Source organism: Hibiscus syriacus, unplaced genomic scaffold (genome assembly GCF_006381635.1).
Source record: "Hibiscus syriacus cultivar Baekdansim isolate YM2019G1 unplaced genomic scaffold, ASM638163v2 tig00111273_pilon, whole genome shotgun sequence".
NCBI lineage: Eukaryota > Viridiplantae > Streptophyta > Magnoliopsida > Malvales > Malvaceae > Hibiscus > Hibiscus syriacus.
Window position 1 is genome coordinate 1,836,659 of NW_024063040.1, and position 16,264 is coordinate 1,852,922.

A 16,264-nucleotide genomic window follows, 5' to 3' on the forward strand; every position below is an offset into this window, starting at 1 on the left:
ACGGGCTCTCCAATGTGGTGTTTAACAGTCTATTTAAGTGGTTAATGCAGCCGGAAAGATTTATGTCGAGTGATTATTTTGTTACAAATCAATAATATTAATGACCAATTTGTAATATTTGAAAGTTCCATGGGAAAACCGAAAATATACTCAACCTTTAATGACCATTCGTGTAGTTTACCTAATAAACCAGTTTTTTCTTCTTCTTGCGCTCTCTTTATTTTCACTCAACTCTCCAGGGAACCAAACAAAATAATTAAGCCCACCAAGTTTTTTTCCTTTCCGATTCCCTTCGTTTCCCTCCCTCTCTCTATCTCTCTCATACGACGTCTGCCTTTCCAAAAAAAGGGTACGTTGCCCCGTCGTTTTCATTATCGTTTCAACGCGTTAGATCTGTCATTTTCTTTCTTCATTGATATTAATTATGAGATCCAACACTGTTTTTTCTGTTAGATCTAATTCCCGTTGTTGTCATTTTTTTCATATTTACCTGATCTGGATATTTGACATACTTGATGAGAGTTTATTTTATTTTGCTGTTATTTTTAGTGTTAAAACAGTTCATTGTGATTCTCTGTTTTTTTTCTGATTGATCACTCAGGGAAATTTAAAGTAAAATAGCCATAGTTCAACTAACGGTTCAGGTGTTCATTTCTTAATGTTCTACGTTCACTTTGTTTAACTAATGTGGAAGTGGACATCTATCTTTGATGAGGGAGGATCCAAATGTATAACTACGTATGTATTTTCTGCATGAATGTGTGTTTTGAATTTGATTCAAACAGGGAGAACGTTGACTATTGTGTTAGTTTAGAACTCAAATCATAAAGTTGGAGTTGAATTCATTATGTAGTGCTAGCCATAGTCTCCATGATTAATGAGCATAATGATTTTAAAGTCTATGGATGTGGTTTGCACATCATGCTTATACATTGTAAGTAGCAAAAGCTGGTCTCCTTTTGAGATTTATATGGATTTTCAGGTAGCTCCACTCCTTTTAATGGTTATAAGATCTGTTTTTGAAGCTGCTAATTTGTCAGCGGCAGAAGATGTTTTAATCAAAGTCTAGGCTTAGTTGGACAGATGGGTATCTTGGTTGTAAAATGCTGGAACTGATTTTTGAAAATTTTGATTAGCATATGATGCGGAAATTTTAGCTAAATAACTTGTCTTACACAGGAAAAACCAAAGTGCTTTGGACCTTTTCCCCGGGCTTTATTTATTTATTTTGTTCTTATTTGTTTCTATGTTTTTTTGCAGGACTTATTGCTGAGTTGTTGAAAACACTTGGACAACATATGCACAGGGATGGATTACATAAAGAACGTTGAGTGATACAGGATTTGTGTTGTCTCTTGAAACAAAACATAAAATGGCTCCAACTTATAAGACTGACAGAAAAGCAATGGTAGATGCGTCTGCCTGGATGTTCAATGTTGTCACTTCTGTTGGAATTATTATTGTCAATAAAGCCTTAATGGCTACTTATGGTTTCAGTTTTGGTAATTTCCCTTTTTACACTTTTTCTTGTGCCCCACCCCAATATGTTATATATGTGTGTGTGCGCACCAAAAACTGTTAATGATGTTAGCTAGCTATATTTCGATTAAATTGCAATTGTTGCCAGCATTCTCTTGGAAAATGAAATCAACAGGGGTAATTGTTCTAAATATTTGAAAATTGAGATCGTGGAGTGTTAAGGATGATGAGCTGATAACTCATACTGCAAAAGGCTATACAATTGGCCTTATCCTATGTTGGAATGAGCTTTATTTAGGGTTAAATGGTGGAGAAAGTGAAGTTCATGGTTTTGATTCCCCTCCCCACCTACCCTCTTCCTTTTTACCTGTTGTAAAAGGAAAGGAAATGGGCTGAAAGTCATGGAAAACAACTGAAAAATAAAATGATAAAAGGAGGAGGTTTTCGTAAGTATAGTGAAGAGGAAGCCTTGACTTGGAAATTTGAAATAATTGAGAGTGAGTGTAGGACAATTGTAATGCTAATATAATAATGCAAGTAAAAGTAAGCTAAAGATTCTGGTTTTTGTTACACAATGAATGTGTTTAGATTATGCTTTACTGCAGTAAGTATTTCATAAACTGTCAGTAATTCCTTTGTATTTGATTGCAAATTGTTGCAGCCACAACATTAACTGGTCTGCATTTTGGTACCACAACCTTAATGACAGCTGTTCTAAGATGGTTGGGATACATTCAATCTTCTCATCTACCCTTGGGAGAGCTTTTGAAATTTGTTTTGTTTGCAAACTTCTCTATTGTTGGAATGAATGTTAGTCTGATGTGGAACTCTGTGGGATTTTATCAGGTAAAGTATATTATTTGTTGTAGAAGGAACTAGTAGTATTTTTTAAATGATTTTTAAATCACAAATTCTCTAATTCAATGACAGATTGCAAAGCTTAGTATGATTCCTGTATCCTGTTTTTTGGAAGTTGTAATGGACAAGATCCAGTATTCCAGAGATACAAAGCTGAGCATAGCTGTAGTTCTTGTTGGTGTTGGTGTTTGTACTGTAACCGATGTGAGTGTTAATACCAAAGGTTTCGTAGCTGCCTTCATTGCAGTTTGGAGTACTTCTCTGCAGCAGTATGTAAGTTGTCAATTATTGTACATATAAATTGAGTCTTCTATATAACCATTGCTATATCATTGTAGATCTTAAAATAATAAAATGTCTTGATTTATTTATTCTTGTTTTTATTTGTGCAGTATGTGCATCACCTTCAGCGAAGGTATAATCTTACTTCCTTCAACCTGCTGGGACACACTGCTCCTGCCCAGGCTGGAACTCTTCTGGTATTAGGTCCATTTCTGGATTATTGGTTGACAAGCAAGAGAGTTGATGCCTATAGTTATAACCTAGTATCTATCGTAAGCGCTCTATCTATATATATTATTTGCATTACGAGTTTTGTGCATCATGGTGATTGTTGTCCTCGGTTTAGAACAAGGCTAATTTAGTTGTTTCAAAGTTGTTGTAATCATGTTTATGAATAAAATTGCTTGTGTTTGTGAATGTGCATATTGTAATTCATGCAATTACTTGTATTTTTTGCGGCCTACTGTTATATTTAATTTGCATTGTATATATTTTTTTATAGGAATTGAAGGCCTCGTTAAAAACCTCCTTCATGATTAAAGAAGCTTATAGAGAAGCTCCTTAATCAGCGGGAGGAGGAAAAGAGTGCCTTAAGATTTCATTAACCATAGAAAATACAAGATACAACCAGGGAGCCACCCCCAACATAAACAGAACACCAAAAACAACCGCAAACAACCCTACCTGAACCAGCCTAATCCAACTTAGCAACAACAACAGCCTAAAAAACAGACTGACCATACTAAAAGCCTAAACGTGGCCCGAAAGACGCCAAAAAACCAAAACAACAATAATAGAAGCCAAGGTTGACAGCTAACTAAAAGCCATAGCAGCCAACTTGTAACTCAAAAACCACCAAGCTTCCTCATGATAAGAAAACAGAAAAGCAAGCACATAGCCGCCTTTCCGCCACTTTAACTCGTCTTGTCGGCTGAGACCATCCGAACTTCCAGCTCCAAACAATAAGCATATGCAGATCACCTGAAACTTCTACTACTTCCCCTGCTATAGTTTTCCGACATCAGATACTCTACTGAGCCATTAGACTCAAAACCCAATTCTTTCCCGAACTGCAAGGAATCGATCGCATCCTTCTGTTGGGACTGCCCCAATGCTGGAAAGTCAAAATCATATATGAATCTGCCTACAATATCATACACCTCTTCCTCTCGCTGCACCTTACTCTGATGGCTTTTGCTTCGGTAACACTTAGACTTCCTTTTGGTAGCCGTAAAATTCTCTTGAAATATTTGGACGGAGCTATATTTGTTGCCAAAACACTCCTTAGGTCTCATGTACTATCTTGCATTACCCTTTGGATTTTTGAATGCGCAGTTGTAAGTAAGGCCGTCGTTAAACCCAGCCTCCACCACCTTTGACTCAACTCGACCATCCAACATGGGGAAATCTTTACAATAATCCTTCGAGCCCTTAAAAGCACGTGCAGGCTCACAACTTTTCTTGTAGGCATCTTCTTTCTCTCTCTCCGCATGAACCAACAGATCCTCGTTTTCCTGTAGGCTCACATCCTCCAACTCCATTGACACTAAACGACCATCCAGGATGAGAAAATCAATTAAATAATCCTTAATCCCCTCATAACCACGTGTAGGCAAACAACTATCCTTATAGACATCCATTGCCTCTCTCTCCGAGTGCACCAGCACTGTCTCGTGTTCCCCCACTTCCTCAATTTGTGAAGGAAACATCCCCTGACCCGCAACGACACTCCTCAGACCCATCATCATTTCCTCGCCTATGTTCCTGTCCTCCTCGCCATCACCCGACAAGAAGCTGCCTCTAGTACTACTCCCCATACAACAGAAAACATTCTCTTCTTCCTTAGAACACCTCTCGGGAAACTGCACCTCCGATGAGTTCACGTTTCTTCCTGCTTCTTCAGCATACACCTCCAACTCGGGATACTTAACTGGGAGACACCAACAAGCTCCCCCACCTTGGAGAACGGGGAGGAGACTGCCTCTTCCATCGAAGACGACTCTACCCAGACAGATTCTGGGCTGAAACACGACTCAAACTCATAAACATGAACTTTAAAGAGCCTATCCCCGACTTTCAAAACAATGGATTCTTCCACACGAGCTTGACAGTTCGTGATGATCTGTAGCAAAGCCCTATCAAACGAGTCGTTATTTAAGGTCCCTTCCTCAATGGATATAAGAACTCCCCATTTGAGTGCAATATTTCTGAAGGTGGAGAGACTCCACACAAATGGAGGGATCTCTTTGCACGAAAGCCATGCCCGACTCTCTGATTATGTAGAGTAAAGTCCCTACTCTTTGCATCTTCAAATAAGATTAAAATTGCTAACCCACTTAATCTCATAATTTTCGGACCTACAATGCCTTCCTTGTGCATAATAGCAGCCAACTCTTTCATCTTAATAAAATTTCTGCACCATCCTACCAAGCTATCTTTGAGAGTTGAGAGCTTATTCTCGTCAACAAAACCAACAATGGGAGCCTCTGTATGACTAACATCCTCTACTAAACTCTTGCCCTCAGCTAAAAATGGACCAGAGAACTTCTTCCTCCAGAAAACATCACGAGAATGATATCTCGCCATGAAAACTCTAACTTTGTTACCTTGAATCCAAGATCTATCAACACAGTTGATAGCTTTCCTCGCGTCCAAAGAAATAAAGACAATTTTTTTTTAAATGCCTGATTTATAGAGAGAAGGTGGAGCTTCTCTCACTAACGCCTCATAAGTAATCAAAGCTTATTTGCATTGTATATTATGTTGTTGCAATCTCTATACATCCCCTTCTCACATACCATATGGTGGCATGGTGCTGAACATATATTAAAATATCTATCCACTAGATGATTCTAGGCTTAACAGAAGTATATGTATTCAGTCTATTCTGATTGAAGGAAAGCATTTAATTTTAGTGTGATATGTAAGTTTGTTACTCGAACTTGGGTACGATTATCAGATATGAGTATTGGTCCATGCAAGTATGCTCGTTTCTTTTTTTTTTAGTCTTTTCATGTCTTTGGAGGGTTATATTCCCTTTTCAATGTTCAAGGGGGTGAAAAAAGAGTCAGTGTAAGTCTGTAAGAGAATGCAGCACATTATAGCAGATGTACCGGCTCTCATTTCTGTCTCTTTAGCTTCTTTATAAAATAGACCTATGAATTGATATTGTAATCTTTGGGTTAGAACACTTCGGTACATTTTTTATGTGGTTTGGCTGCTGCAAATTTTTGGTGTCGGCCTTTTTCTTTTTGTGGTTTTGCATAGGTTATAAAGTATGTGGGTTGTGTGCAATTCCAGTTGTTCTTTCCTGACTTTAGGTTTTACATGATTAGTCACAGCTTTTTTGCTTCTTGGTGTTTATGCAGATGTTTATCATACTTTCGTGTACCATAGCTGTCGGAACGAACCTCAGCCAGTTCATCTGCATCGGCAGATTTACTGCAGTGTCTTTTCAAGTACTTGGCCATATGAAGACGATCCTTGTGTTGATTATGGGATTCTTTTTCTTTGGAAAAGAGGGTCTCAATCTACATGTGGTTCTGGGTATGATCATAGCTGTGGCTGGAATGATTTGGTATGGAAATGCTTCATCTAAGCCCGGTGGGAAAGAGCGCCGGAGCCTGTCTCTGCCTACGACCCGACAACAAAAGCCCGGTAGCTTATCAGATTCTAATGAACATGGCGCTAAAGTATAATTCTCCCTGTATGTAAGTTAAAAAAGAATACAAGGGTTAGCTCTGATTTTTCAGGAACTTTGTTTATCCAATATGATTAGGATTGGTTGTTTGGGGGGGGGGGGGGTCAAAGAACAGCCTTAGTTTTAATGATTTTTATAATTGTTATTCTTTTGTATTTTCGTTCACACCGAGGGAATGAATCATTTTTTGATAGGATTAGATGCTTTTTAAAATTTGCATTTTATATTTCAGGAATATAATTTATATAATTCGTTAATGCTTCTTTGGGTACAAAAGACAATCATTTTCTTCGTGTCTGATCTGTATCATTTGAAGTGATTTTAAATTGGTTCTCGAATTTCATAGTCTTTATTCGGAATTTATTATTGAATACTAAGCTGTTTGGGAATGCTTATAGAAGTGTTTTTGACTCAAAATTATGTTTGAAATGCAGAAGCATTCTCAAACAATTCATTTACAGCCCAAAATTCACTTTTGAAAAGTGATTATTTGACTCAAACCAATAAGTTGGAAAATTAATATTTTTATGTTGGAAAAACTGGTCTGGAGAAACATTTTTCAAACGAAGTCCGTCGAGCAAGTTAATTCAGAGGCTTAAATTGTTGCATACAATTCAAACATTGTTAGATTGAAGCTTTTTGGTGTGACTGAAACTTTAAGCGCTTTCCAAGGAGTGGCAGAACTTTAGACCTTAAATTTTGAGGTTTAAGAAGTCTTAAGTCTTGAGCTCGTACTATGGTGCAAACTAAGCTCAATCACTTTCGAACTGTAGAAATAATTGTCGTGATAATTGTCTAAATACAGGGTTAATTCATTTGAAAATGTGATTAAGGGATAATAATAAATTCAATCTAACAAAGGCGGGAAATATTAACGTGGTTTACCTATACTATTATAACGTGGTCTACCTAAAGTAAGGTGTTATGAATTGAGTGACACTAACTCAATCGGCTAAAACATAATTTAAACATATGAAAAAGAAAATCACATCCAAAATTTTGTCCTAATGAAAACAATACAGTGCTTAAAAGGAAGTAAATAAACTCTGCCTGAAGATACATCTCTTCAAAACATTAGTAGTATATGTATAAAGCACTCAACGCTTCTTAGAGACACCAACAGTCTTCCCTCTGCGACCAGTAGTCTTGGTGTGCTGACCACGTACACGAAGGCCCCAGTAGTGCCTAAGCCCACGGTAGTTCCTGCATGACGGTATTACGAGACCTTAGCTGCCATCCCATGCCACGAAACTCGGAAGTTATGAATTTGACACTAATCTCAAAGTAACACAAATGCAGCGAACATCATCATTCTTTGATAAAGTTGGCTTGATCACGTCTTTCTAAGCATCAAATAACCAGCACATAAAATAACAGAAGCACAAATGTTAATTCGAACACAAATCAATAAAAAGCCACAACAAATTATTAACCTGATCTTCTTCGGGCGCTCCAAATCATCTCTCAACTTCATGTCAAGAGCATTAGAAACAACCTGAGAATACTTCTCATCTTTGTAATCCTTCTGCCTGTTCAAAAACCAGTCCGGAATTTTAAACTGTCTGGGGTTGGCAACGATGGTCATTAGATTGTCCAGCTCCTGCGCAGTCAATTCACCAGCCCTAATAGCAGGAATAAATGAATCGAATAAGATCTCCACAATAAACTACAAAAAAAACTGAATACGATTTAACATGACCATCATCACGCCACAGCCTACACTGATATACCAATATTATTGAATTCAATTTTTTTAAGTACCCATGTCCAACACCCGTGTCAGACGCATATTTGGATATAAAGATAAGAATACGATCTTACAAGCATCCTTACAGATAAGTACAAGAATATGATCCTCCAAGGCCCCTTACATACCCATGACAGACACAATCACAGTCTCACTATAACTAGAGTGGAATAAGCCTATACTATATACATGATTCCAGTCTACTGGCGCAATGACCAGGACGTCACCCCCCTGTTGACCTACAAAGTTGGGGGGGGGGAAGATACGGGGTCTCCGTATCTAATTTTTGAAGGAAAAAACCTCTTGTTCATATCGACATCAGCCTTCTTGCAGACAATGTTAGCAAAACGTCTTCCGATACCCTTGATGGAGGTCATAGCAAACATAATATTCTGCTTTCCATCGACGTTGGTGTTCAATACACGTAAAATGTGCTGAAAATCTTCGTTGGCCACCAGAGACTACACAACACAAAACAAGGCAACAAAAAGGCACATTAATATGAAGTTAAAAGCAACGATCTTTGGAGGAAAAAAATAGAATACAGTTCAAATCAAGAAGAAGAAGAAATTCACAAACGCTCATAAAATCCATAAAATAAAACCATAATTAGACTATAAAAGCTGTTAGTCAAGATCAAGTAAAATAAAGTATATAAAAAGCAACAGAAAGAGATGAATCAATCAATTGAGAATACAGCTGTTGAACTGTTGAGATTAGGGATTTGGAAGAGAGAAGAAATCCAAATTACCATTTTTGTGAGCGGCGAGGATATTTGGGGAAGATGAGAGAACTGAGAATAGCTTCTGGGACGCTGATGAGCTGAACTGAATAACAGACGTAATAGGATCTAGTCCTCAGAATATAAAGGACTGCATAACGAACAAAATAAAATTTGAAAAAAAAAAGATTTTTTTATTAAATTATATTAATTTTTTTTTTGGGGGATTGCCGGGTGTAAAAATTTTAAATGAAAGACCCAAATCACGAACCATCAACTTGCCATATCACTATGTTGGCAAACAAACCAAACGTTCAACGAATCGTTTGATGGAGAGTTTGTGTATATTCGTTTATTTATTAAACGAATGAATATGAATAATATTTTATGTTCGTTTAATTAAATGAATGAACATTAATAGAGGGTTTGTTCATTTATTTACGTTCGGTAATATGTTCCTTCATTTATGTTCGTTTATGTGCGTTCAATTATGTTTAGCCCAATCTCTCTAGACCTATTTAAAATATTAAAGTCCAATAAATTTTAAGCTGATACCCATAAATATTTTAAAATTCAATGAATTTTAAATACAAATTAAAAAACTCAAAACAATTAAATATAATATAATTCTAAAATTGTTAGGAAAGAAAAAATATATTTTTTCATTTGTGTTCGTTTACGTTCATTTATGTTCATTTATTGTGTTAGTTTACGTTCGTTCATTTGCGATTGTTTATGTTCGTTTACATCCGTTCGTTTATCATTTAAATTAACGAACATGAACGAACACGAACAAGCTACATTCCTTAACGAACGAATACGAACAATAATTTTTTCCGTTCGTTTATGTTCGTGTTCGTTCATTTGTTCGGTTAAAGTTAAACGAACGAACATGAACATACCCTGTTCGTGTTCGTTCGGTTCGTTTATAGGCCTAATCACCACTCTTCTACATGAGAATTTAAATTATGATTGTGGTTATATATTTGATTGTGTTGTATTTATTGTGATTACGAATATAATAAAAATTATTGTATGATTATGGATGTAATAATCATATAATAACAATATTAGACAATAGCAATAAAAAAATGTATAATTAAGAATTTTCTATTACCTATAAAGATACATGGTTAAGAATTTTTGTAAAATTATGACTGTAATAACAGATCTAAAAATTTATAAATGAGGTCTAAAATTTTAATTTCTTTTTTTTAAAATAATGGGTGCAAAAAATTTATTTTTTTTATTTTTTAACATATTATATTAAATTTATCAGAGAATAAAAAAGAGTGAATATGAACGTTTTGATATCGTTCTTGTAGTGAAAGACTACTAGTGAAGAGGTGGTTAGTTGCCGACAATGATTAAAAAAAGTGTAGTGTAAAAAATGAGATTATTTAAAAGTTTAGTGGTAAAATTAATATACCCTATAAGTTTAGTCTTAAACATCATTGCTTTAGGCATCAATAGCGATACCAAAACGATGTCATTTGATTCATGTCATCATACTCATTTGAATTTTATTGACCAAATGGTAAAATTAGAATTAAAATCAAAATTTAATGTTATAACTCGAGAAATTAAAAAATCAGTAGTATAAATAATTCACTATCTAAAGTTCAATGGTATGTGATATAATTTATTCATACTTTACTATCTCCTTGAGTCAATGACAACAAAGCAAAAAGAAGTTATCCAAATCAACAATACAGCTGTCGAGATTTTATTGGTGAGAATGCTTTGACTTAAACAGGTTGAAGACCTGAAGAACCAACCAATAAGAATTCACTTTCGAACGATTAACCTCAGGCGCTTAGAAAGTCCAAAATTGACGTTTATTTAGATTAAAATCTATTTTTTTCTAATAACAAATATATAATTTATTGCTATATTAATATAAATAGATTATTTAAATTATTAATAGATCAATTAAAAATAATTTTTATAAATAGTAATAATAATAATAATAAACATCTCTTTTAACACTAGTTAGATTATAACTCGTAAAAAAAGTTTTATTGACCTTATATCACATAATTATGTATATATAGACTGATAATATTATCTTCCTGATGGCCTCTTAACTAAGACATAACAATAGTAATTATTTAACATAATTTTTCAATAAAACAGTTTAACTTGTCATTTTCTTTTTCGTTATAACTCAGTTAACCGACGGTCGATTTTGTGATATACCTTGAATTTTCCATCCCATTTGACACCCTGAAAACGAGAGCTGAGCTGAGCTTTCGTTTAAGCCTGTAAATGAACTGAACGTTTAGTGAACCGTTCGTGAACCGTGCGGTGGGAAGTTCGTTTATGTGCGTTTATTTATTAAATGAATGAACATGAACAAGATTTTGTGTTCGTTTAATTAAATGAACGAACATGAACATAGGTCTCGTTCGTTCATTTACGTTCGTGAACGTTCAGTTATGTTTGTTCAGTTATGTTCGTTTATGTTTGTTCGGTTATGTTCGTTTATGTTCATTCATTTATGTTTAAGCCAATATTCTTAAATCAATTTTGGTGACTAATTTGTAAGTATTTTAAAAATATTAATTAATCTGATATTCTGATGATCAACTCTATAATTAATCTAATTTTATTTGGAAAATCCAACAATATTAACATAGTTTAGTTCTTTTTGAACGATCCATAAGCTGTATATCCAGCACCGTCAACATCCATTGCGCCGAAACCCTATTTGACTGCGCCACCAGCTGGTTATCCGATGAGCAAAGAGGAATCTCAGAAACCGGTTGCTTTCGAAACCAAGTCCAAAGGTGATGGATTCCGGAAGGGATGTTAAGTATTAAGCACCGTTTCTTCCACTCAAATAATCTTCTTTTCTTTCATATATAATGGAGTATTCAAATTTACAAGTAAATAGTGATCATCCAGCAACTCAAGTCAGCTTACTTTGAACTCAAAAATCCAATAATCGAGCTCTTAATTTTTTTTAGTTCAATCCTTTTCGAGTTCGAGTCGAGCTTGATAATTTTAAGCTCGCGAGTTTTCGAGTCGAGTCAAGTTGACTTTGAAAGTTTTCGAGTTCGAGTCGAGCTCAGCAATACTCGAGCTCGACTCGGCTCGTTTACACCCCTAGGTAGGGTCTCCAATGTTTATATTCGTGTTCATTTATGTTCGTGTTCGTTTATGTTTGTGTTCGTTTATGTTCGTTTATTTATTAAATAAACGAACATAAATATAGCTCCGTTCGTGTACGTTCGGTTCGTTTACAGGCCTACTTTCGTTCGTCAAAGAGCAAGTTAACCAACTCTTTGTTATTTGCCTTTTTAAATAAACCAAACAAATCAAACGCGGTTTTCACTTGTTTAACCTTTCTATTTCTCCTCTTTGAATTCTTCACCTTTTGTTTTCTTCAGAAAAAGTATTTGTGCTTAAAGCTTAAATACTCCAAAACGAGAAAAGCTTTAATGTGCCTGCTTTCGACTTTACTAGAAATCATCTCCTTCTGGTGAGTGCTTTTAGTGTTGTTTTTCTGGTTGAATTCAGTGTTATGTGCTGGTTTTTTTTGGATTTTTGGAATGCCTTTTTCCACCATCTGAAATGGGCTGTTTGATTATCCACTTCTTATTACATGCATGGTGTTTGTTTTACTGAAATCTAAGAGGTTTTCATCAAATGGGTTCTTTGATTTTAAGTGTTTTTGGTACATGCATGGTCGTCTTTTCAAAGAATACTCAGTTTTATGAAGCTCTCTCTCAAATAGACTAGAGAGCATGCATGTTCATCCGGTTGGATTTTGTTTGTGTAATAATAGGATTTCGTTTTTATATAAGCTTTGATATGATCACATAATTAGTATTATGCAGATTTTTAAACATTCATTATGTTGGTATCATGTAATCACGTTGCGTTCGAATTAATCTTTTGTGGGATTTTGGTACAGAAATGGCTATAAAGAAAAACGGGTTCATTCCTAGTTCTGCACCAGAAGAACTAAAGAGAGTTTTCGAAGAAGTGGCAACCGGATGGGGAGATGCGATACAAGATATAGAAGAATTCGATGTAATTCCACTGAAGGGAGCAATGACTAACGAGGTCTTTCAGATAAACTGGCCTACAAATCATGGTGATCTTCATCACAAAGTGTTGGTCCGGATTTACGGTGAAGGTGTCGAAGTGTTTTTCGATAGGGATGATGAGATTAGGACCTTTGAGTGCATGTCCAAGCATGGTCAAGGACCTAGGCTTCTTGGGCGGTTTTCGGATGGAAGGATCGAGGAGTTCATTCATGCCAGGGTATATATAATTTTCTTTCATCGTTGATGTCTAATTCGCACAACGTTACATTATGTGTTAGAATAACCACAACTACAATTTACGGATGTTGTTCAATTGCAACTCAGTTCTTTCCTTGCTTAATGATTTTCGAATGTTGATTATTGCTCTGGAGCCATTAGGGGAAGACTATGTCAGGGTCATGTAAACGAGTACATGTAGGAAAGGAAGCTCTTGGTGCCGTCTAATGGTTACTTAACATCGGCCTTCTTCCTCAATTTGCAAATGATCTACAAGTTTTCTTTTGACATCAACTATCAGTTTGCTTAGATTTTTATTCATAAATACATGGTCATCTTGATAACCCATTTTAGCAGGCTGATGCTAGTAGATAAAGGAAAGAATTTTTGGCGGTTTTGTTTCAGGCTGATAACCCATCCTTTATCTTATTTCTGGTCTTGCCCCTTTAACATTATCTTATTGATTTACCAGACACTTTCTGCATCTGATCTCCGGGACCCTGAAATATCTTCCCTAATAGCAGCTAAATTGAGAGAGTTCCACGATCTTGACATGCCTGGTCTGAAGAATGTATTTCTCTGGGAGCGATTGAGGTACTAACATGCATTTGTGATATCAGTCCTTTTATCTTTCGGCTCGAAAGGATCTTATCCCTTTTTGCTTCTTACAGGACTTGGCTTAGTCAGGCAAAGAAGATCTGTTCCCGGCGAACTGCTGAAGAATTTGGCTTGCATGTTCTCGGAGAGGAAATCAGCATCCTTGAGAAAGAGTTAACACGGAGCTATCAAGAGATTGGGTTTTGTCACAATGATTTGCAATATGGTAACATAATGATGGATGAAGAGACGAGAGCAATTACCCTAATCGTAAGTTTCTGGTTCCGTTAACATTAGTCGCAAATGTGGCTTCTATACATTGCTTTCAGTTCTAGACTCTGCTCTAACATTTTCTTTAGCTTAAACTTCACTTGAAATAATTTGTTAAACATGCATTTGCAACTATATTTCTCCAATCTGCATACACAAAAGTTGCTTTATTGGACTAAAACTATTTCATCTGCGGACTGCTCTTGGAGTAGACCAATGGGCAGCCAAATCAGAATAAATTATGAATGTTATAATGAATTCATTACTTCCTTTTCACAGGACTACGAGTATGCAAGTTACAATCCTATCGCTTATGACCTTGCCAATCACTTCTGCGAGATGGCCGCTAATTATCATTCCGAGACACCCCATATTCTGGACTACCGCATATACCCTGGTGAGTAACTTGTAATTTTAGAAACATCTTTGTTATTGGTTTCGAAAACATCATGCAGGTTCGATTCGAACCATACCTGTTTCTTTTGCAATTGAACAACAGATATGGAGGAGCGCCGAAGATTCACCGCCGCGTATTTGGCATCTTCGGGTTAGTTATCATTCTCTGGATAGAAAAGTATAAAAAGAATCTGAATACTATAGGAAAGTATGTTGCTTGTTTAAACAGGGTCTGATTTCTCTGGGTTGCATGCATGCAGGAAACGAACACAGTGATGCAGAAGTGGGGCAGCTACTCGCCAACGTCGAGAAATACACGCTTGCCAATCATATGTTTTGGGGCTTCTGGGGAATCATCTCGGTAGGTTTTAATTTCTGAACACCTTTTCACTTAGCTTTATGGAGAAAGATTTTGGGAGCAATCCACTTATGGTTTATGTACAGGGTCATGCAAACAAGAGAGTTCAACTACTTGGAGTATGCGCGGCAGAGGATTCAACAATACTGGTTAACTAAGCCCTTGCTCTTGGCTACTTCACAAATCCAACCGTAGATTTGTATAGTTTACGTCCTACTATAAACCTACACTGTTAATGGTGTCCTATCGCTATGTTACTCGGAGTCATGTGTGTTCAATTTTAATCTATTTCTCTCAATAACCCAGTTTTTCTCTCTTTTATATATATACACAAAAGAGAGGAAAAAAAACTTCAATTATTTTGTAATAGAAATTAAAATACTATATTGTTATCAAGGACGGACGCAAGAATTTGATAGGAAAAGGTTGTTCAGGTGTTGTTTACAGAGCTGAAATGCCGAACGGTGAACTGATTGTGGTGAAAAAGCTTTGGAAAACAAAGCAAGATGAAGAGCCAGCAGTGGACTCATTTGCAGCAGAAATTCAGATTCTTGGACACATTCGGCACAGAAACATTGTGAAGCTCTTAGGTTATTGTTCCAATAAAAGCGTTAAGCTCCTGCTATACAATTACATTCCAAATGGTAATCTGCTACAGCTTTCGCAAAGTAATCGGAACTTGGATTGGGAAACAAGGTACAAGATCGCCGTTGGATCAGCTCAAGGCTTAGCTTATCTTCACCATGATTGCAGACCAGCAATTCTTCACAGAGATGTGAAATGCAATAACATACTCTTAGATTCAAAGTTTGAGGCTTATTTAGCAGATTTTGGGTTGGCAAAGCTGATGAACTCTCCTAATTACCACCACGCAATGTCCAGAGTTGCAGGCTCTTATGGTTATATTGCCCCAGGCAAGTTCCCCAATTAACTTTTATATGATCCATTTGAGTAGAATATTCATGCCTGCATGGCTTGAGCTGCACGGTTTTGTCCGTAAAATCGCCTTACAAGTCGAAAACAATTTGAACATTTATATCCTGATCATGTTCTAGCATAGCTAGTTATTTAATGTCTTGCCTGAGGAATGTTTATTAATTTGAATGCAGAATATGGATGCACAAAGAACATTACCGAGAAGAGTGATGTCTACAGTTATGGGGTGGTCCTGCTGGAGATACTAACGGGGCGCATGTAATACCCTAAAATTTGACTAGTGACTAAAATATAATTTTTGAAAGTTTGGTGGCAAAAATAGAAAATATTTGAATAACCGGATCGAATCGGGAAATTAGGAAAAATTGAAGGATGATGGAAAAAAGTTAGAAACATTACTTCTATATTTTAGAATGTTAAACTTTGACATGAATCCTTAGAATTTAGATGAATTTTCTATGTTAAATCGAAATTATTAATTATGGTGACTAGTTTGTAATTTTGAAAAATTAAAAGGTAAAATTAGGAAAGTATGAAATAGTTTGTTCATTTTTTACGTTGAAAATGATAAAAGGAAGATGATATGGACAAGTGGCATGATAATTAGGTAATTATCATGATTTTTAAAGGATAAAGTTGTAATTTTGCA

At 35.9% G+C, this 16,264-nt stretch overlaps 4 protein-coding genes across 4 annotated transcripts; 3 read left to right on the forward strand and 1 right to left on the reverse strand.

Moving 5' to 3' along the window:
• The first annotated feature begins 1,357 nt into the window (after window positions 1-1,357).
• Window positions 1,358-6,424, forward strand: LOC120157685 (UDP-rhamnose/UDP-galactose transporter 6-like). Its single transcript, XM_039168747.1, has 5 exons — window positions 1,358-1,502; window positions 2,141-2,325; window positions 2,410-2,610; window positions 2,730-2,891; window positions 5,988-6,424. The coding sequence occupies exons 1-5, from the start codon at window positions 1,373-1,375 to the stop codon at window positions 6,315-6,317; spliced, it is 1,008 nt and encodes a 335-aa protein (XP_039024678.1). The 5' UTR covers window positions 1,358-1,372; the 3' UTR covers window positions 6,318-6,424.
• An 873-nt stretch (window positions 6,425-7,297) lies between these two features.
• On the reverse strand, window positions 7,298-8,934 carry LOC120157687 (40S ribosomal protein S18-like). Its single transcript, XM_039168749.1, has 5 exons — window positions 8,879-8,934; window positions 8,818-8,848; window positions 8,367-8,527; window positions 7,753-7,941; window positions 7,298-7,522 (listed from the first exon to the last, which is right to left on the reverse strand). Exons 2-5 carry the CDS (start codon window positions 8,818-8,820, stop codon window positions 7,417-7,419), a joined length of 459 nt encoding a protein of 152 aa, XP_039024680.1. The 5' UTR covers window positions 8,821-8,848; window positions 8,879-8,934; the 3' UTR covers window positions 7,298-7,416.
• Window positions 8,935-12,708: 3,774 nt separating this feature from the next.
• Window positions 12,709-14,865, forward strand: LOC120157686 (probable choline kinase 1). Its single transcript, XM_039168748.1, has 7 exons — window positions 12,709-13,059; window positions 13,531-13,652; window positions 13,730-13,925; window positions 14,205-14,322; window positions 14,425-14,472; window positions 14,582-14,682; window positions 14,766-14,865. Exons 1-7 carry the CDS (start codon window positions 12,709-12,711, stop codon window positions 14,835-14,837), a joined length of 1,008 nt encoding a protein of 335 aa, XP_039024679.1. The 3' UTR covers window positions 14,838-14,865.
• A 268-nt stretch (window positions 14,866-15,133) lies between these two features.
• Window positions 15,134-15,877, forward strand: LOC120157632 (probable LRR receptor-like serine/threonine-protein kinase At1g34110). The gene is made up of 2 exons (XM_039168713.1): window positions 15,134-15,593; window positions 15,789-15,877. The coding sequence occupies exons 1-2, from the start codon at window positions 15,134-15,136 to the stop codon at window positions 15,875-15,877; spliced, it is 549 nt and encodes a 182-aa protein (XP_039024644.1).
• The last annotated feature ends 387 nt before the right edge of the window (window positions 15,878-16,264 follow it).